Here is a 22,176-nt window from a genome sequence, read left to right as displayed (position 1 = left end):
TCTTCAAGATGCCCCCCTCAGCCCTCAGGCACCCTCGTTCCGCTCAGCCAATCACAACGCTCTAAAGTTTGCAGCCAATAGCCGACCAGGACTTTTCTCCTCTAAAAGTTTTCCTTTTTCTTCGTTATTATATATTTATACAGCTGAGCCGTTGTTCTGTAAAAAGTGCTTTCTGAAGTTAAACACACACAAAATCCAAAAACTATACCGTCTACGTGTTGTGTTGATGTTGTATGTGGGGATATGATATATAGGGATTAAATAAGGTTGCTTATAACAAAATAGGGTGCGGGTTAGACTACAGATATAGGTACTGATGTAGTCTAAGTGCCAAACTAACTGTAAATCGTTTTAAAATGCAGCATTCAAAAGCATGAACTGAGTCTCAAAGAAACCCTTGCTATTTATTTGTTCATTTATTTATGTAGGACTATTTATTTATGTACTGCTTTATTTATGTGTTTAGTTATCAATCTATCATTTGAACATTTGTTAAAACAGACAGTCCTTAGTTTGATAGCCCTGCTAAAATTGTATAGCACAATACTGCCATCTAGTGGACAGTGATTTGACACGCAGTCCTAATGAGATCTCAATTAGCTTTTGCGCACTGTTCACATTAAATTGGCTTGAGTCAGAATCAACATCAGATAGAGTTTTATTCCCAAGTAAGCTTTCCGCATACAAGGATGTGTTTGTGGTGTATGAGTGCAGAAACGTAAGATATTATATTTATTATATTTTGTGAGTTTAATTTAATTCCATTTTTGGCCTTTCGCACAGCACACAACTTGTGTTTGATTTGACATTTCATGTTTGCTCTGTGCTGTGGAGTCATAGTGCATTATGTCACATGAAGTGCAATACCCGGTACATGAATCAGTAAGTAATGGATTAAAGGGCATATGAGGCCCGACTGCACTTTCACCTAGTTTGTCTCGGCCCGCAGACCTAGTTGGCCCCAGCTGACCTTTTGTCACGCATTACACAACTTCGCTGGGCCTTGATCTAAGCAAAATGCTGTGTGTGCACATGAGTGTGTGTGTGTGTGTGTGTGTGTTTGTGTGCATGAATGTATGTGTGTGTGTGTGTGTGTGTGTGTGTGTGTGTGTGTGTGTGTGTGTGTCTGTGTGTGGGTGTCTGTGTGCATGATTTTGGGTGTGTGTGGGTCTTCGTGCATGAGTGTTTGTGTGTTTGTTCGGTGTGTGTGTGTGTGCAGATGAGTGTGTGTGCGTGCATGAGTGTTTGTTCAGGATAACTATCACTGTAAAGTTTCCCATTAAATCAGTGGTTCCCAACCTTTTCTAGTTCTAGCTCTGAAAACGTTTGCGACCCCCACATTAACGTTTGTGCATCTGCTTCCACAAATAGTAGGACCAATAGTTTTGGTCCAATCAACATCCACCGGTAATATCAAAGTAATGGGGAACGTCATCGCATCGTCCTACCACACACTAAGTGAGTAGTAGTAGTTTTCTCGTGGCTATGATTCATAAGGAGTTCAGTTCACATATACAGCACGTCTATGAGGCCTTTGAAAATAGTTTGCTAAAATGATTCATGAAATATGTAAAGCTTATTGTCAACAATCGCCTGAGATTGAGCCAAGTGGAAGTCACCATTAGGCCATCAGCCATCCATTGTGTTTGTGTGTGTGTGTTTCTTCGGTCGACCATTATTGTGAATAGTGCTGGGTGGACACACAGGCCTGTGTCCATCCCACACTGTCACGTGTTATCCACTAGAGGGAGGGAGAGAGAGAGAGAGAGAGAGAGAGAGAGAGAGAGAGAGAGAGAGAGAGAGAGAGAGAGAGAGAGAGAGAGAGAGAGAGGAGAGGGAAACCGAGGGAGAGAGAGAGAGGGAGAGGGAGAGAGGGAGCGGGATAGAACGAGAGAGCGAGAGATAGGCTGTGTTGGAATTGGTCCTCTTGTCATTGTGTTGCAGTGCAGTACCAAATATGTATACATAATGCATCGCCAAATAAGTGTACAACTGACACAAACTCCCCCAATTCTTTTTAAATAGTGTACTATATAGTGTACTCTGAAGGGAAAAAGTAATGAGGGGGCAAGTGAGCCAAATCAAACACAGCCAGCCATAGAGAGAGAGAGACAGAGAGAGAGATATCTTGACAGAAACTGAATTTTTGCTCACCTGCTCACTGTGTGTTTGTGTGTGTTTGCGTGTGTGTGTGTGTGTGTGTGTGTGTGTGTGTGTGTGTGTGTGTGTGTGTGTGTGTGTGTGTGTGTGTGCGTGTGTGCGTGTGTGTGTGTGTGTGTGTGCGTCAGCTGACTGTCTGTCGTGTGGTTGAGAACTGTTCGTACAAGCGTGCAATAACATTTGGTTTTTTAGAAATAGTTCAAAACAAACACTCAGGTCCACACTACTAAGTCAGCGCAGTCATTCTCCGGAAGCTTCCGAAAATAACCGGCTAAAAGTACACAAAGAATACTGAGCGGGTTGGTTTTGTTTCTCGCAATAGTGTCCTCTAATCTCTAGCAAAGTGGTTGCCAAGCTTTGACTTAAGGTGTCCATCTAACTTAAGAACGTTTGTGGACTTGATATGCAAACTGTAACAGAATTATAAATACACATGCAATGTCTGGGCAAAGAGTGTCAGCACCCCTTTATACAGAACGTTACTTTCCACTGATCCCAGTGGAAGGCCAGTGGAAACAGTGGAAAGATGAAGTCAGCAACGTTGCTTATGCTCCCACTGTGTTTATATAGCAAACACAAATTAATATAAATGGAAAACCTTACAATGGAAAACATATGATGGAAAGCACTGCTGCTTTCGAAGCCATAATGCTATATAATACATAAGGCCTATTTACTGAACAGTATCATAAAAAATGTATCAATTTTTCCGAATTCAGAAGAAAACCGACCCCCTGATTGAACCCTGCTCTGGTGTTCCCAGTATTCTCCCACCTGGAAAGGCTGACCTATGACTCTCATCTTGACAGACGCTAGGTCAACATTTACGGTCCGTTGTTAACAGGTGACAGTGAAGCTTGGCATTAGCTTCCTGCCCTCTCAGAGGCGCACCCAGGAAGTGACATGAGTTAAGTGTTATTGAATGAATACAGTAAAGGAAGGTGTGAAGTCAGTAGGGCACTGAAATTCATTTTGCGTCCCTGGCAAGGCCCCTCAAAACATTTAGGACATACAGGTAAACAGGATAATCTGATAAGGTAATCTGTGTGTGTGTGTGTGTGTGTGTGTGTGTGTGTGTGTGTGTGTGTGTGTGTGTGTGTGTGTGTGTGTGTGTGTGTGTGTGTGTGTGTGTGTGTGTGTGTGTGCATGTTTCATCGGAGTTTGAGTTTATGTGTGTTGGTAATTTGATTGTGTGTCATTTGAGGTGTGTGTGTGTGTGTGTCATTTGAGAGATTATGTGTGTAATTTGAGAGAGGGTGTGTGTGTGTGTGTCAGTTGAGTGTGTGTGTGTGTGTGTGTGTGTGTGTGTGTGTGTGTGTGTCATGTGACTATTTGTGTGTGGGGGGCATTTGAGTGAGTGCATGTCTGGGTTTCATCATCCACATCAGAGTTCATCACGGTATTCCCAGTTTATAGCAGTGCGTCAGAGGGTTCATGATTGAATCAATTCAGCACTGAGGAACCAGAGTATCTGATTGTTATGGATACTATGAAATTATTGCCCTGCACTGCTAGTACTCCTACCTCCCGCCATTACGACAAGGATGGACCCACCCGTGTGCCACTTTACCTGTTGTACCGTAGTATTAGGATGGGGATACCGGACACCAGCGCCCTATTCTCCTCGTTGGGCCTCCCTCAATGGCTGGTTTAGTGTTAGCTCTCTGACGCACGGCTGCTAGCTTCCTGTTTAATTACCCACCCAGGAACGGTGGGAAACGGCCCCACCAGGGTGCTCCCAGCCAAGTGGGACTTTATCCTTATCTGCTGAATTACAGTCTCTGCTGGCTGTAGGATGGGTTTAAATATGTATATATAAGAGTCTGGGGGCCATGAAACGGCACGCACGCTTCACGCTAGTTACATGCTAATGCTCACGTTTCACATCAATGTGGATCGTTGTGGCTGTCAGCATCTCTCGATGTTGTTTCCAATGTTTTTTCCTGTTATTGATTCGGGAATGCCATCCAACCACGTATCAACCTGGGTCTTTGACAGTTCTCAACCTCCCACTGTAGCCGCGATACAGCCTCGCTATAAACTCCTTACTGTGACTATCTCTATCTGTATCCGTAGCTTTATGGGCGGCATGTAGCTCAGGAGGTAGAGCGGGTTGGCTGGTTGCTAGTTCGAGCCCCGGCCCCTCTTAGCCGAGACAAGACACCGCACCCTTAACGTTCCCGCCGGGCTGGCTGTCGCCTGCATGGCTGGCTCCGCCGTCGGTGTGTGAATGTGTGCATGAATAGGTGAATGTGATTGTGAGGCCATATTGTGAAGCGCTTTGAGTGGCCACTGGTTACAAAAAGCACTTTTTATATACACTCCATTTACCATTTTATATGACTTCACTTCATTCATCCATCCATAATAACCCAAGCCCACCCATATACTCATTCCTTCCTTCATGGATAAAGCCACAGGCCCATCCAGGTCCAACCTGAATACGTGCAGGAGGAGGCACAGTGATGGGAGTGACTCAGTCTGCTGCCCGTAAATCCCCGTTTTTCACTTTTCCAGCAGCCTGCATGACACCCTGCACGTATGCCTGCCTGGCTGAGATTGTGAAGTGGCTGGGAAGATTGTGTGTGTGTGTGTGTGTGTGTGTGTGTGTGTGTGTGTGTGTGTGTGTGTGTGTGTGTGTGTGTGTGTGTGTGTGTGTGTGTGTGTGTGTGTGTGTGTGTGTGTGTGTGTGTGTGTGTGTGTTGTATTTGTGGGCGGAGTGGGCAAGTTGCATTATATCAAAGAGGTACTTAGTACTGGTGTAAGAAGTGTATGCTTTGTGTGGGTGTGTGTCTGTGTGTGTATGTGTGTGTGCATATGCATTCGTGGTTGTGTGCGCATACACATGTGTCTTTATGACTATGAGTGCGTTGGCTGGAGGAATTACAAATGATCAAATAAGTGATACGTGCGCAAGATCTGTCCACTGTGTGTGCGTGTGGGAGTGCATGCACTTGTGTGGTGTGTGTGTGTGTGTGTGTGTGTGTGCAATAATTTGGAGTGTGGAGTGCAGTCACGACGACCAGACACGCTGTAATCAAAGTGGGGTGTGTGACCTCACCGGTCATGTGACTCCGGTAGCCAGACTCCCGGCTCGCAGACTCCTCGGTGCTTGAATTACCTCCACCCGATCGAGCTGCACTCCACCATGTTAAAGCTCCGCACAAGGTGAATCATCAGATCTCTCAGGTCCAAATCGGGTCACCGATTTTGCTCGAAGACTCCAGTAGCAGTAGCATAGAACAAATAAAGAAAGTATTCAATGTACGTTTTTTTTCGTAGATTTGCGCCCAAAAATGTATTTTTGTAAAGTGTTTTTAGCCGGGTGCAGCAGAATTTTTTTGTTTTTGCGTGTATTTTACAGAATATGTCCCCCGTTTCATTGAGCTGTACTGTTTTTAAGGACGACCATATCCCATGATTGATATTTCTTTTATCGACGTATCCAAATGTTCCATCAATATTCAGTTGATCTCGTAGTTAATATTAATATTCTCAAATATTAATTGAATGCTTTTTTCTCAGAATGTCTTCTATCTGGACTGGAAGAGAATAGATAAATGTATCCGTCATATTTATTCATAAATGTTGCACAGTAATGTAAATAGAGTGAATGTGACGGTAATATACATAGATATATAGATCTGTCTGCGTTCCTTTCAACCATCATAAACCATCATAAACCAACATAAACCAATCATGAACCAATCATAAACTAATCATAAACCATCATAAACCATCATAAAGGGCACGCATACTCGTATTACGTGTTACGTAACGATATTTCCCTTTAATATCTGACCCTTGACCCCATTGACCTTCTGAACTCCTGAGCTACATAGTTTAGCTCAGAGCTCCTTGAGTCCTTAAGGCGCGGCACTGTGACACTGTGGCTTTCTGCTTCCAACGCCATGGGTTTACTGGCAAACCTTTCATTCAGTTTCGTTACGTAATATCAGGATCATTTGTTAGTATTGGGGGGACACAAGAATGCGGGTCGAGACGTTCAATATTAACTCTGGTTTACTAGCACCAGAACAATGTTAAAAGTTACACTCAACAGGTGCCGTAGAGAAGGAAAGGTATGGGGGATGGAGAGGGGAAGACATGCAGCAAAGATACATGGGCAGGAATCGAACCCCGGTCGCCGCGCTGTGTGGGTGCTTATATCTGTGTGTGCGCCTGAGTGTATGTTATCATGCTAGTGTGTGTGTGTGTGTGTGTGTGTGTGTGTGTGTGTGTGTGTGTGTTTGCGTGCTTTGGTGTGTGTGTGTGTGTGTGTGTGTGTGTTTGTGTGCTTTGGTGTGTGTGTGTGTGTGTTTGCGTGCTTGGGTGTGTGTGTGTGTGTGTGTGTGTGTGTGCGCAAGCTTGTGTGTGTGTCTGTGGCTGTGTGCACACACATGTATGTCTTCATCACCTCTGGAAAGTTATGTAACAGCGGTGGTAAAGTGTGTGTAATTTATCCAGTAATCATAGGCCATTGTCTTGTGGCATAACTGCAATCTCGCCCGCTCTCTATGCCATTCGTGGGAATTTCTCTCTCTCACTCATTCTCTTTCTCTCTCTCTCTCTCTCTCTCTCTCTCTCTCTCTCTCTCTCTCTCTCTCTCTCTCTCTCTCTCTCTCTCTCTCTGTGTCTCTCTCTGCAGTCTGCAGCTGTCCCTGGTATTATACTGTAAGGTTGTTTCATAAGTTCGGTGACTCAGGCCCATGTCGGCCCGTTGTGAACTGTGAAAGCCTTGACTCACATCAACGCTGGACGGTTGAGAGCGCTCTCTCTCCGCTGTCTGAGTCATGCTTTCTCTTTCATCGCTCTGTTTATGGTAATCAAGGCTTCTAGACATGAAGACAGCCACGATGTGGTGCGGCTGTGTTGTAACGTGGAGCAAGCCACCAAAAACCTTACCTGCGCACACACACCCTCACTATGCGTGTGATTCCGCACACACGTACACACACACACACTCACACGTGCATGCATGCACGCACACACATACACACAAACACAGGAGTGCACTCTCTCACTCTCACACGCACAAACAAATACAAACGTACGCACCCTTACACACTTGTACACAGGCATTTACACTCTAGTTCTCTCTAACACACACACACACACACACACACACACACACACAGACACACACACACACACACACACACACACACACACACACACACACACACACACACACACACACACACACACAGATATGAAAACACACAAACACTCTTACACACACACGTACACACACACACACACACACACACACACGCACACGCACACGCACACACTCAAACACAAACACACGGATAACACTGTGACGAAAGTGCAGGGAGTGAAACAACACAGTGTAGCTGCAATGGAGGAACCGAGGGCCCTGAAAGACGTCATCCTGTTCCCTGGGTTATCTCCCCCGTTGCTCGGCCGTCAACCAGCTGCTGACCGTTCCCAGATAATAGCCTCTCATAACGGGAGCTGGTCCTGATGAGACACACATAAGTTCAAATATGTGTCTCATCACAAGCAACACTGCTGCCGAGATAACAGGTCCCCCATGGTCTCCTAACACTGTCCGAAGTTGTTGTACGATGATGTGTCTATATGGAACTATAACCCTACTTACTAGTGCGTGCCGTGAACGTACCATTGTTGTTTAACAAAATGACCGTGTGCTAAAAACGCAGAAATCAAACAAACTTTTACTCGTTTGTTCAATGTCTACATCTTTTGCCGCCGAAATTCAATTTTCCCCTCCCAGTGCCACTACTTTTACAAATGAAGTTGGGGCACATCACCAAATGTCAAACATGGCGTCCGCACCAGTGTTTGTAAAACCGCCGTTTAAAGAAGGGCGTTAGGTAACGCTGTTATTTTTTCAGTAACGGGGTAATCTAACTAAATACTGTTTCAGTCGTTTCAACGCTGTTACCGTTACTGTACTTTAAATGCGGTGCGTTACTATGAATTGATTGAATAAACTGCGTAATCCGAACGAACCCCTGGCTCCAAACACAAACTGCTAGTGAGGACTGTTTAGGTGGCTAGGCTAACTACCGTCACCAGAGCAAGTCCGGCTGTTTTCAAAAGCATCTGTCATTTCAAAAACAACAACAAACAGATCGCACTTATCCTAGCAACAGAACGGACAAGAGAAACGTATAAATCCCTTTATTTACGGCGTTATGTTGTGATATAGTGTCAATGAAGACAAAATATATATAGCTTTACATTTACGGCAATACTTGTCTTGAAATATACGGAGGAGGCGGAGCGTGGTGGTGTCATAGACCATTGTTGGGAACGGCAGTTACCGTCCGTCCCTGAACGGCATGCCGTTCCACCTGAACGGCAGTTACCGTTCCTGAATGGCATATGCCGTTCGTGAACGTGGTATGTCAGTGGTCCCGGTGGCACATGCCACAGGCCAATAAACGATCTCTGCGTCTCTCTAATTATAGGCGTTTCAATTAATAAGTCTCTGTGTGTGACTTGAGTGTTTTGGTGTGTGTGTGTGTGTGTGTGTGTGTGTGTGTGTGTGTGTGTGTGTGTGTGTGTGTGTGTGTGTGTGTGTGTGTGTGTGTGTGGGTGGGTGGGTGGGTGCGTGTGTGTTTGTGCCTGTGCCAATGCCCGTAGCCATTGGCTGTTGTCATCGGGTTGTGGAGCTCGATCATTTCTGTAGAAGGGTTACTCAATTTTGGAAACTAAATACCACTTTATTACAAATCGGTGGTTCAGAACTTCTTTGAGAAGAGAATGCGTTATTCAGCTGAGCTCAGACTCGTTACTTTGTGGCCACGGTGACATCTGGTGGTGTGTGCTTCCCGAACATCCCACTCCCCGCCCTCCTCCCAGTATTTGAGGTGGTTGGGGGGGAGGAGCAACTGTGGAGCTACCTCAATACCCCGGCTACGGCCCTGCCTGTGTGTGTGTGTGTGTGTGTGTGTGTGTGTGTGTGTGTGTGTGTGTGTGTGTGTGTGTGTGTGTGTGTGTGTGTGTGTGTGTGTGTGTGTGTGTGTGTGTGTGTGTATGCGAGTGTGCATGTGTGTGTGTGCATGTGTGCCCTTGTGTGTGTGCATGTGTGTGTGTGCATGTGTGCGCTTTTGTGTGTTTGAGCGTGCGTTTCCGTGTTTGTGTATGTTTGAGTGTGTGCGTGAGTGTGTGTGCGTGTGCGTGCGTGTGTGTGAGTGTGAGTCTGAGTGCGAGTGTGTTTTGGCCTATGCATCCTTTGCAGCATGCGTTGCGCGCCGGTATGTGAATGTTATCCCTTAAATTGCTTAATTTGATACTTCCAAAAATAGCTGACTTAACAAGCTCCAAAACGCTTCGGCTTTTAGCGAGCAAAATGTACATTTTGTTAAACACTAATGGTACGTTTATGGTATGCACCAGTATTTAGGGATACTGTAAGCATATACGGTATGCACGTTAATGAACGGTATCTGTATGTCGGACCTGTATAAACATAGATACACAGTCATATATCTCCTCTTAAACTACATGCACTGTGTCACGCAAAGCCCAACTTTCTCTTGGTCTGGATATGTCTATAATTTAAATCTCTCTCTCTCTCTCTCTCTCTCTCTCTCTCTCTCTCTCTCTCTCTCTCTCTCTCTCTCTCTCTCTCTCTCTCTCTCTCTCTCTCTCTCTCTCTCTCTCTCTCTCTCTCTCTCTCTCTCTCTCTTTCTCTCTCTCTCTACTTACTAGGTAGTATGTGAGCTTTGATTTATATTTTGTATGTTTTTGTGGAATATTTTTGGAATGGCCGGAATGTTATCCAACCTTTACTACCCTGTCGTGTGTCTGTGTATGTTTCGTTGCAGGATCTACCGAATGGTAAAAGTCACGCTGGTTCTCTGGTTAATGTATATACAGTGTGTGTTCTGTGTTTTGTGTGTTTGTGTGGGTGTGCCCGTTTCTGTGTTGTGTTTTATGCTATATGTGTGTTTGAGTGTGTTTTATGTGAGATGTGTATTTTATGTGTATTTATGTCTGTTGTATGTAGTTGTGTGTGTGTGCACTGTATGTGTGTGTGTTTGTGTGTGTGTGTGTGTATGTTTATGTGTGTGTTCTATGTACGTATGTGTGTGTAATCTTTGGGTGCTTTGTGTGCGTGTGTGTGTGTCTGTGTGTGTGTGTGTGTGTGTGTGTGTGTGTGTCTGTGTGTGTGTGTGTGTGTGTGTGTGTGTGTGTGTGTGTGTGTGTGTGTCTGTGTGTGTGTGTGTGTGTGTGTGTGTGTGTGTGTGTGTGTGTGTGTGCGTGTGCGTGGATGTGTGTGTGAATGTGTGTTTCATTGAGCGGGAAACGCCCACCAAAGGAGTCTTATGTAAAAGGTTATGAGGCTCTTTGGTGTACGTGTCATGTTGTGTTATCTGTGCGGCTGTGAGTGTGTCTTTTAAGGTCCACAAGCTCAGACAAGGGAGATAGTGTATGTGGGAGTGGGTATCCTTGGGGTAATTCTGCAGTAATGTAGTGTACAGCAAAGAGACAACATCAACTAGCAAAAACTAATCAAACAGGACTTACCATCCCTTATATTCTTGTCTTATGAAGTATTTTTTAAAACATTATACTTTCTTGTTTCCCAGAACCCATTTTCTCATTGCAACGCATCTGACAGGATCCAACACTCTACAACGGACCAGGGAACCTCCCGTGTTCACTGGCATCTCTTCCATTTCAGATTGTATGAGGGACCTTTAAAGGGCACCTATTTTCAAAGTCACACCTCTTCTCTTTCTATCTTTGTTGTACATCATGGTGAGGGCACATCAGAGTAGGTTAAACTAACAATTGTTAGTGCTTGGCATGACTCTATGAACCTCCTCACTGTACCGATAGCGATATATTGTTTCTCCTTCTTCTGACAAATGTACTTATCGTAAGTCGCTTTGGATAAAAAGCGTCTGCTAAATGCCCTAAATGTATTTTTCCACCAGGTGTGATGTTGATTAGCCACTAGAAGCCATTTCGAAATCGACCCACTAGTGACATCACACACAGGCGTGTGTGCTGTGGATGACGACTGGAATGAGCCACCGCCCACCGGCCTACCCGATGGACTGAACCAACCGTCAGGCTGCTCTGCCCGTCATGCGTCCGGGCGGACCCACCCGTGTGTGAGGTCATGAGAAGGCAGATTGCGTTATGGCTTTGAATGGCTAATCTGGTGGTGTAAGGGGGCACCTCAAATGGCGCACACGAGTCGATTGGATATTCATGGAAATTTTAACACGGGACGGAAGTTTCCATGTTACAGTAACCGAGGCGAGCAGTCACCCCCCCGTGGAAGTCACGAGTTGTTCCTGCTAATCATCTCCTGGGTGCTTACAATTAGTGGAAAGTTTGTCTGTCTGTCTGTGTTTCTGCCTGCTTGCATGTCTATGTGTCTGTCTACCCGTCTGCCTGTCTGTCTACCTATTTTTCTGTCAGTCTGTCTGTCTACCTGTCTGTCTGTCTGTCTGTCTACTTGGCAGTCTGCCTGTCTATCTGACTACCTGTCTGTCTGTCCAGGGACCTGGCTGGTATGTGATGCCCTTTCAGAAGCCTCATATCAGCTGGTGCAACTTGCCATAAATGGGCCTTGTTTGGTTTAGATTTCAATGTGCACATTGATAATATTACCGGCATGAAGTAATCTAAAAGAATGATAAAGATTAATGCGTGTGTGTTGCATGTGTTTTTTGTGTGTGTGCTTGTCGCGTCGCATGTGTCTTTTGGCTATGTGTGAGTGTGTGCGTGTGTGTGTGTGTGTGTACGTGAGTGTGTGTGTGTGTGTGTGTGTGTGTGTGTGTGTGTGTGTGTGTGTGTGTGTGTGTGTGTGTGTGTGTGTGTGTGTGTGTGTGTGTGTGTGTGTGTGTGTGTGCGTACACGTGTATGCGGTGGTGGATTTAATTGAGGATGAGTGGCGGTGCAGGCGCCAACTCCATAGCCGACATGTTTCCAGTGTCACCAGACACCAGACTTCACACCGAGGCAGCCGGGCTTAGCTGCTCTTGGATGGTGCTGATATGCGCTAATATACGCTAACTCCACAGTAGCTGCGCTAACTCAACAGCAGCAGAGCTAACGCCACTGTAGATACGCTAACTCCACTGTAGCTGTGCTAACTCCACTGTAGCTACATTAACCCAACTGTTGATATGCTAACTCCAATGTAGCTGCGCTAACTCCACTGTAGCTGCACTTTCCCCAAGGTAACTGCGCTTATGCCACCACGGTGCTATGGTAACTCCAACATAGCTGTGTTACCTCCAAGGCGGCTGCGCTTAATTCCACAGTAGCTACACTAACCCAGCAGCCGCGCTAACCTCGTGCTGTTATGCTTCTAGCTCCTCGCGTTTGACGTACGCTGATGTTGTTTGAGAGTGGAACAGTATGACAACTTTAAGCTAACATTTCCCCCCTCCCCCTTGTTTTGTCTTGCCTACCTATTCCCACCAACCATCTGTCCACTGTGCAACCTGTCTACCAATAGTATTTTGGTTCATGGACCACTGCCCCGTGTCACTGATTAACTCTGTGGAGTCATCTGAGCCCGCCACCATCGAATGTGCCTTCGCAATAATAGGATGTTGTGTCCAGGCCAATGCACCATTTCTTTCCATCTCCCCATTCAATTTCATCATCCAAGGACCCATGCTAAGGGCACCTAATGATTGACAGATTGACATGGCTAATGCCAGCCAATAAGGTGAGTCCATCTCGGTCGAGGTCACTTTGAGATCTAGGTTATTTGTCTCTGTAGTATTAGTAGTAGTTTTTTTTCAAATATATTTAGCGGATGGTCATCTTTTGTTATTTTAACGTAAGGATTGCCTTATTTTTTTCTTGTACATTATAAACCACGATATTTTAAATGTTTCATTGTTTATCTAGTAGCAGAATAATTAGTATAGCCCTGATAGAACACAGAAACTTGCTCGCACACACACACTCAGTCACACCTGTTTCCTCAAATTAGATGCACACTTCATCAAACTACCGTTTTACTTCTTTATTTCACAGGACCTGAATAACATCAAACAGTAACATTTACTACAGTTAATTTTTTTAATAACTAACATAACATCTTATTACTAGTTATTGACAAAACATAGGATAAATAATTGGTCAAATAAAATAAAATAAAATACAAAGATAACTTAAATGCATAATTTTTCTTTAAATAGTACGATGGAATATATATATATTTATAAACTGGTGCACAATATTTTCACAATCAAGGAGAGCACAAAGGAAATATTGAGACACAACCGGGTTGATCCCAAACAACAGAAGTCTTCGTCTGGCTGCACTTCACAGGTTCAACTTCACAATGACTTACAATTCAAGTTGTGCGACAATAAAAGACCTACACACGCAATAAAGTGCTTTCTGCTGACCTATCAAAGGTGGGGTACCTCACTGACCTCCAAATGGAAAAATGCGTGAAGGGGAGGAATGAAAAATGGAGTACAGCAGTATAAATATTTTATCGAAAAAGTACACCCAAGACATACTTTCATATTTATATAATATAAACCTCTTTCCTTGGACTCTCTGAACAAAAGGCAGCGATATTGTTAATTTTCTTCTCGTTTTTTCCATACACTTTCATACACATGCAGATATGAGGCGTTCGTGGCATAAGGTGGGGACAGAGCTAGCGATCGGCGTTAGCTAACATTGTAGCTACCTAACACTGATGTCCAGGTAAACAGAACGACCTGAGCACTGGTCTGGCGGCCCCAATGACGCAAATGCTGTGTTCAAATTCCATCACCGAGACGCACAGAAAGACTCAATATACACATAGACAGTATCCGCACACAAGGTGAAGGGGTTGGTTGGGGCAACATATGAAATCCACAGTAAATCAAACACAGCGAGGGCAGATAAGTTACACCTGGCGTGGTGCAGGCGCACATGCACACACGGCGACACAAACGCAATCCCGGGGCCTCGGTAACGTGCGTGTGTGATGTAGAAGAAGTACAGAGATCCACCCAGGGTTGTTTTTTTTATACATTTGCAAAGCCTTTTTAATGATCCTTTCAGGGGATTATCTCCGTTACAGAATAAAGAGAGGGAGAATGGCACAGTTCATGTATTTTTCTCTGCTGCAAGCCCTTTGAACAGATTAAAAATATTGTGAACCTGTGACCTGACAGTCCCTAGATTAAACGACAGGGGAACATAAGAAAGAGAGATTAAGAAATAACTAAACCCTAAAGAAGAAACCGCCCAAGAGGCCTGCCACCATGCCCAAGTATGCTAAGACACAAACGATAAATATAATGATGCTACCAAGTAGATAGATGCGTACATTGTCTTACAGTGCGCAGTAGATCAAACAATGCAATTACTTCAAGTCAAGTCTTATCAGGTATTTGGTTTGAAGTTTGAAGAGTTATTAAAGGTCATGTCCTTAAAGACATATCCGAGGGGAAACTACCAATCAGATAGTCTGAGACTACTCAATCAATGAAACACTACGAAATCAACTTAATTAAATGTCCCGGAGACTCTTCTAAAATATCCAACGTTATCCTACATTCATACTAAAAAACTTTAAACTGCAGCCAGCAGGCAACCCCCAGATTAGCCTGAAGTAGTCATTTATATTTATAATGTTTAAAATAGGCCTAGATTCTGTCTCTCAAATTAAAACAGTTTTTTATGGAAGTATGTTCTTTAAGTTCGTAGTTTGGTAAGTGTGTTGAGGGGACTATTGTTGTGCAATCACCCACCCATCATTTTCTAATATAACGACGAATATTATGTAACTAAGGTTTTTTTACAGTGTAATGGTATTTTACCGCTTCACTCCCAACATTTTGGTCAGCCTCAGTCTTTCATTCGAAATCTCCCTTGTAACTTTGTGTCACTAACGGTCACTAACACACGTCTAACGGATGTCAAGCATGATTGTTTGTGTCACATTTCACTCCTTAAAAAGTATTATTATTAAGTAATAAGTAAAACTAACAATTGTCACCTCCCCAGAAGATAAAAAGCCATTGGTCCGGCATAGTCTAGTAACTGGGCTAGCTAGGGTTTTCAGACTCCCCTGTTCAACCTCAAAGGTCTCTTTCAGCCTATCGGTAAGCATCCTAAAGCAATCCTAACCCCTGACCTGTTTCAGACCATGACCAGTATCTGGATTCACATCTGAGTTCACATCAAGTTTCATGGAATAAAAGCGTCTCCCAAATGACTTCATAGCAGAGAGTAATTGTGAGTGAATCGACTGTGCGATAAGCAGGAATGGCTGGGGGGGGGGGGGGGGCATGTGGGGGAGGGGGGGGGGGGGGGTATGTGGGGTCTGGCACCCCGCCTTATCCCCCACTGCTATGGCGGTACATATGACTGAAGTGATGCGATTAGTTATTATTAAACCTCCGTCAACCTTTTAATTCCCAACTTACAGGAGGCACTTATGAAGCACGTGAAAGGGGGGTCCGGGGGTAATATGTCAGGCTCCGTTTGCTCAAGAGCACGGACACACCGGCGGAGGTGCAGGGATCGCAGTGATCCATGTCCTTCGGCCCACTTTGCCACCTGTTGCGCTGGCCAGTCCACCGTCGCAGGGCAACTGGGAAAGTGATACCATGGGAGCACGTTCTGAGATTGAGTGTCAAGGCCGTGCCAAAAAAAAATACTAAAAATATGATTTGTGTTGCCTTTTTTCTGTCGGCCGTCATAACAGTCACTGCCAAGTGGAACATTTTGAACCATAGTCCTGATGAAAGTCCTGATGACTGCTGATGAGGGCTGATGAATGCTGATGAGTCTGAACTCGTCAGGGTTGCATTGAGCAGTGGGTTTGGTCAGAAAACAAGTAACATCACAGATAGTCCAGATGATTCCCCTGGAGTAGAGAGACGGGTGCAGTCGGGATGTGAACAGTTCACGAGGTAACGGGTTAGTTTGGAATCTGGAGAAAAACGCAGATCCTTCGGAATATGTAGGTCATGGCAAACCCTCCAAATGCTACTCCATGTTGAAATACACATTCAGGGGTAAGGAGGAGGAGGAGGCTATGTGTGTGTGGGTGTGTGTGTGTGGGGGGGGGGGTGATGTTTACTTTTTTGATCAATGAACCATGAGCTGCTGACCCAGCGACGAAGAGGTCAGCAGAGATTATTTTGAAGGTGGGGGGGCAGCAATTTGGAGTGAGAGAACGAATGGCGGCCAAGCTTAATTTCGTTAACAGGATTAGAGTCACTGGAGGCCTTCTGATGTCCTTGAGAGTGATGAAGAGACTTCAACGAGAGCTAAACATCAGTGGAAAGGTGTGAATTCACACGGGGGTGAGCGGAGTCCAGGAGCAGCTTTGGAACGGCTTAAAAATTGGTCCTTTACGAAAAACTGGGGAGGAGCGAGATGACCACAACGGTTTGAGTCATTTCATAGGAATACATGGGCTGCAGACTACGCCGGGCTTCAAATGCAAAAGGCTATCGGAATACATTAAGAGATAAATATCTGGAGATACGAACAGACTGTAGCTGTAGGCGTTTGAAAAGGGAGGACCCGCAGCCCGGGATCATCCGAAGCTATGGGGGCTCATGGGGTTCACCTTGGGGGAGTCTTCTCGGCCACTCTGGCCAATGAGCTGGTAGAGCCGGTGGCTGAGGTTGTGTACCGAGCAGGTGCCCAGGGGGCAGCCGTCCTTGTTGGACTTGCTGTGCGGCGAGTTGTGGTGGTGGTGGTGGCGGTGGTGCTGGCGGTGATGGGCGTTCCGGCGGGTTCTCAGCGACCGGCGAAGGATCCGGCGACCCGAGTCCGGTCGCGCCCACGCCAGACTCGACACCGCCGCTCTGGCGTTGGAGGACGCCACGCGCTTGAGGGATTCCGCCAGCGATTCCAAGGGGCGGCGGACGGCGGGAGACGGCGTGGCGGGGGAGACGTCCACCGCGGAGGCCTCTGGAACCAGGGCCTCCGTGTCGGACTGGACACCCTGCCTCTGAAGGAGGTCTGATCTGGGGGGAGAGCAGAGACAAAGAGCGGGTGAATCACAGCATTCAGGTCGACCACTACCTGCTATGGGATGACTGACCACTTGATATCCAGGGTGTTGTACGTCTTGAGGAGAGTACAGACTTTGGATTCCCTTGCGTGGTATCAACAACAAAAGCAATTGGGCCTTACAGTAGAGTCTGCAAGGACAGTCCGTTTTTCATTGCGTGCCTTTTTTCGAAGGTCAATGGTTCCAAACAACATACACTCACACTCAACTCCCCTTTGGTCTATCATATTATAATGTCCTGGACATCTAATATCATTAAGAAGAACAAATGATGGAAACTGGCATTGTATAGTTCTACAATATTTCCAGTAGCAAGTGTGTGTAGCCAATCCAATAAACTGCCTTGGCATCTGCAGTGGAATACTTCCTCTAAGCCAGCAGGTATTTGGGTCTACCTTGTTATGAGACCTGAAACCAGTAGGGAACATGAGGCTAATTATCCTGGAGGAAAACACCACGTTGCCGACGGGGCCCGGCCCTGAAGGTTCGGGGAACGGGTCGCTCAGCAAACACCGCTCTGGCTGACGCCGGTCGCCTTGCCATCTGTTGTTTGGAAAGGGACACTAGCTGCTCACAACTTGACCCTCGCCTCTCCCCTTAGCGGCCATGGCCGTGTTTGTACAGATTGCCCCTGATTTGAGTCCTTGAGTTGTAATCTGTTGCTACTGTTGAACAGACAAAATGGAGGCAGTGACTCATGAAATGTCAACACATCTGTTGAGGTGGGAAATTTAAAATGTAACCCGTCCCTACACAAAAATACTCTAAACTGTTATTTTTACATCCTCAGTCTTACCTAACCTCATTGCAGGTTCACCATTGCTTCACTAAACCACATTTGCAATGATGACCACAATAATGAGCAATTCTGGTTGTGAAACTTTATTAAACACTGACTAGCTTTTTGGGGGAGAGAAGCAACAGTGGTGGACCTTACTAAACGCGCTATCCATTGTATCGGTCTGTAAAATGCTAATCAAATCAAATCAAATGTATTTATTAAGCACATTTAATAACAAGGTGAGAGGGGAGGACCTTATGTTTTATTTATGTGTGTTTTGCTCCAGCCACTTAACGTGCATCCGGTGTCACAAAAAGAATATCCCCAATCCGAGTGATCGATGACGATACAAACGTTAAGTTTTAAGCTTGGGCATGTTTCCGCATGTGAACGACATAATGCCTGTCTACGCTTCAAACTCGTGCATGTTGCAGAAAATGTGCAACAGCGCCCCCTAGGGTCACACTGTTCGGTGGCTTCTCTCCCCGTAAAAAGCTACAGTCAGTGTTTAATGACGTCGATTTACCTTTGAGCAGCACAGACTTACTTCCATAGAAAGGCTCACTTCCCTGTAGTGTCTTAATGTCCCATATATAAAGAGCAGCCCTTGAAGGCACATGGTTCTATTTGTGTGAACATTCTGCGTGGGACAGTCAATTCTGTGATGTAACATTTGGTCCCCATGGATGCACCGCACCACTTATATCATTAAAAGTTGTACTGTTACATTGCATTAACTTAGCTGACGCTTTTGTCGAAAGCGGCTTACAATAAGTGCATTCAACTATGTAGAAATAGCCCGAAAATTGCATGAACCATTGAAGTACATGCAGTTCCTTGAATAAGCGCTCAAAAGACAGACGAGTGTTTAGCCTATGGCAGATGTGTTCAGATGTGTTCAGATGTGTTTACGGATGTGTTTACGGATGCAATCATCCAGAGCGAATTAACAGTTAAGCGAGATCCGTGTCATTATTGAACAGGGAGCGGTTTGGGAGCGTTTGCTCAGGGATGAACTGGGGCCATGGGAGATTGAACCCAGTAACGTTGGGCTGGTAGTGAAGCCGAACTCAAAGACTGAAAATGTTTTAGAGTCCTAACCGGGGAGGGTGGGGGGGGGTCATCATATCCGAACTTGAGCCGCTACAGAAGTACCTTGCGCTGTGCGTGTGTGTGTGTGTGTGTGTGTGTGTGTGTGTGTGTGTGTGTGTGTGTGTGTGTGTGTGTGTGTGTGTGTGTGTGTGTGTGTGTGTGTGTGTGTGTGTCGGACGGGAACAATCTATGTCATTCAACGAGCAGTGGCTAGTGTTTCTCGCCACTTCAAAACAAAGAACGATTGTGTTCTCGCTTACCAGGTTACCACATGGAGTCTCGTTGTGCTGCTAGCCCAAGACACATTTTAGCGTATAGGCTTAACACACTTACACGTTATTGTACATTTATCTTTCGCAACAGGGTAAGCGAACACAAATCATCCAGCATTTATCATTGTTCACTAGCAAGTGTACACGACTCTTTCCTGTTGCGGATCTGGAATGTGAGTTTGTGCCAGATCTTTCCTGGAACAAAGGTGTTACAAACTCTCTTTGATTACAACTTGGTATTTCACAGGTCTTGATGAGCATTCTTGGCTTCTGTAAATGTCTGCAGGGGGGGATCTAGATTGAGTTATAGAGCAGCCGAAAACTGCGATGACGAAATTCATTTTGTTCATCTCTTGATCTGCTCTTTTATGTTTTGATTCATGTGTATCAGAAAAACTGGCACAAGACGCATATCAACCAAAGTATCTGCCAGGCAGATACTTAGTTACCTACCTAACCCCCAGACTTGCCCAGCCCTCACAGAGACTGGCAAGCTTTCCTCAGCACCAACGGCCCCAGACGGGCCCAACAGCAAGGGGCCACTCAGGGGCCACTCTAATCAAGAGTTAAAAGTGGCCCTTTTCTGTTTCAATCTCAGACAAATAGAGCGTTTGTTGTGGGACGTAAGCGAAAGGAAAGGCGATTTATTTCCAGCCCAAACACTGTGCCCCCTGTGTTCCCACAGCTCTGTTTTGGGAGCGCAGGGCCCAGATTATACTGTAGGAAAAGCGGAGAGCGGGATGAGACACAGCCCGTGAGCAGGCGGGGCTAAATGGCACGGCTGTCGTCCGCGGCGACCCAGACAATACAGGAAGCGCACACCGTTTTTAACGTTGTGGCGAGGCCCCATCGTTTAGGCTTGAATGTGAACACCAGTATTGGCACGGTAACCAGACACAGACACAGCGAGAGAGAGAGACAGAGAGAGAGAGAGAGAGAGAGAGAGAGAGAGAGAGAGAGAGACAGAGAGAGAGAGAGAGAGAGAGAGAGAGAGAGAAAATAACTGCCACGTTTTTAAAAAGCGCCACGTTTTTTTTTATGACTCATCATCACAGGGCTCTATTTTTCGCTCGCCTGTCGAAAGATGTGCCACACACCGGCACCAAAACCACGGCACGACACAGTCCGAAGTGAGACAGTGTGGAGGTTTCCCCTCCAACACCAGACTTATCTTATCAAACACCTCCCCCCCCCCCCCCCCCCCCACCAACCCTTATGACCCCCACAAACACTACAGTAAAGTTAAACCGCATTTTCTATCTCAGCACCTTCCACCCCCGAACCCTACATTTGGTCTAATCCATTTCCATCGCTGTTCTTCCTACCATAAGCTGCTCTATTTACAGGCACATGCTTGCCTGCCTGGAGTGGAGCCTTCAATGCAGAGCAGGATGCAGAAGAGGGGGAAAATTTGGCCTGAGCCACTAATCCATACTGGAATTCCCGCCTACACCACACACACACACACACACACACACACACACACACACACACACACACACACACACACACACACACACACACACACACACACTCACACACATGCATGGTATAGATTAGAACAAGCAAAGCCCCATTGAGAAAACGCGTGAGAGTTTGTTTTGTGTGTTACGTAATACATATGCTGCTTATCGCCTACACCGGCTTCTGTGTTTAACTAAAACACAGAAGCGCGAGTTTGAATTCAACTGAAGCTAAGGTCATGTCGTGTCACGTCAGGAAAAAGCCAAGTCCAGACAGGATGAAGGAGCCGAAGCTTGGTCAAACTGCAAAGAGAATCAACCGCTAAATGTCTTCAATCTCGCAGTAACGAGACGCTTTCGAACAGGCTCTGTAAAGTCGAGGCGGAGTTGAGGTCCATATTTAACCTGGCTCCAAACACCCAGCTATTTTCCATCGAGCAGAAAAAAAAAGAAACGATTATGTAAAACGACCAAGGAAGAGAGAGTGTGCGTGTCTAAAGGCTGCGTTCCGCTAAACTGCAAATTTCTCCATGTTTGGAGACGGAAGACCGGGCGGCCATTTTTTTTCCCGGTATTCCGCTCTGACATTCTTGTGCCCTTATCAGGAGCCCTGAGAGCAACGTGGGCAAGACAGAGAACAGGGAGAGGAATGGTATGGCTCATCCCCGCTACAGCCGGGTGTCATAACACAAGAAAGATGGCCCCACGTTATCATCGGCCTGTCATGACCGAGGCAGGACATTGTGTGCCGTGTGGAACTGAGAGAATGTACAAGATGTGTACATGTATTTTTGTGTGTGTGTGTGTGTGTGTGTGTGTCTGTGTGTGTGTGTGTGTGTGTGTGTCTGTGTGTGTGTGTGTGTGTGTGTGTGTGTGTGTGTGTGTGTGTGTGTGTGTGTGTGTGTGTCTCATGCCACAGTCCCTCGGTGGAGACAGGGATCAGATTCACGGAAGAAGGAGTCATTTCCCGTTTGTCCGATTTCCTCCAGCCGGCGTCCTAACTCGCCGTGAAGGAGGTCGACGTGCCGATCCGATGCGCTTGTGTCGGGGGCCCCTGTCTGCGGCCCTTGACCCCTCTCTGTGTGAGCGGGCCCCCCAACACAGACACAGACTCTTTGTGACTCTGCCTACCGTCGCCGTGTGGGAACACGGAGCCGATTAGGAGGTGGGACGCAGGCGGCACGCTATCCGACTGGCGGGAGGCCCGAACAGAGGGCGCGCTTATCGCACCCGACCCGGGAGGAATACCCTGAGTCAACACAACGTGAGAACGAGCGATTGATAACACAATCCAAAGCACCAGCCGCACAGGCGTTTGGTGTTGTTATTGTGAACTTTATCAGCCGGATTCGGAACAACACATTTTTTTCCGTTCAATCAATTTTTTGGTGACAT

General features: G+C 46.0%; 1 protein-coding gene across 1 annotated transcript in view; it reads right to left on the bottom strand.

Moving 5' to 3' along the window:
• Window positions 1-13,141: 13,141 nt before the first annotated feature.
• The window catches only part of adm2a (adrenomedullin 2a), an 11,498-nt gene continuing 2,463 nt past the window's right edge, over window positions 13,142-22,176 (bottom strand). Inside the window, exon 3 of the mRNA XM_030355349.1 lies at window positions 13,142-17,126. Coding sequence (XP_030211209.1) covers window positions 16,691-17,126 — 436 coding nt within the window. The 3' untranslated portion in view covers window positions 13,142-16,690. The remainder of the gene's footprint in view (window positions 17,127-22,176) is intronic.

This window comes from Gadus morhua, chromosome 4, assembly GCF_902167405.1.
Source record: "Gadus morhua chromosome 4, gadMor3.0, whole genome shotgun sequence".
Classification (NCBI taxonomy): Eukaryota; Metazoa; Chordata; class Actinopteri; order Gadiformes; family Gadidae; genus Gadus; species Gadus morhua.
Note: the sequence above shows the minus strand (reverse complement) of the source record. Positions and strands in the feature narration are given on the sequence as shown.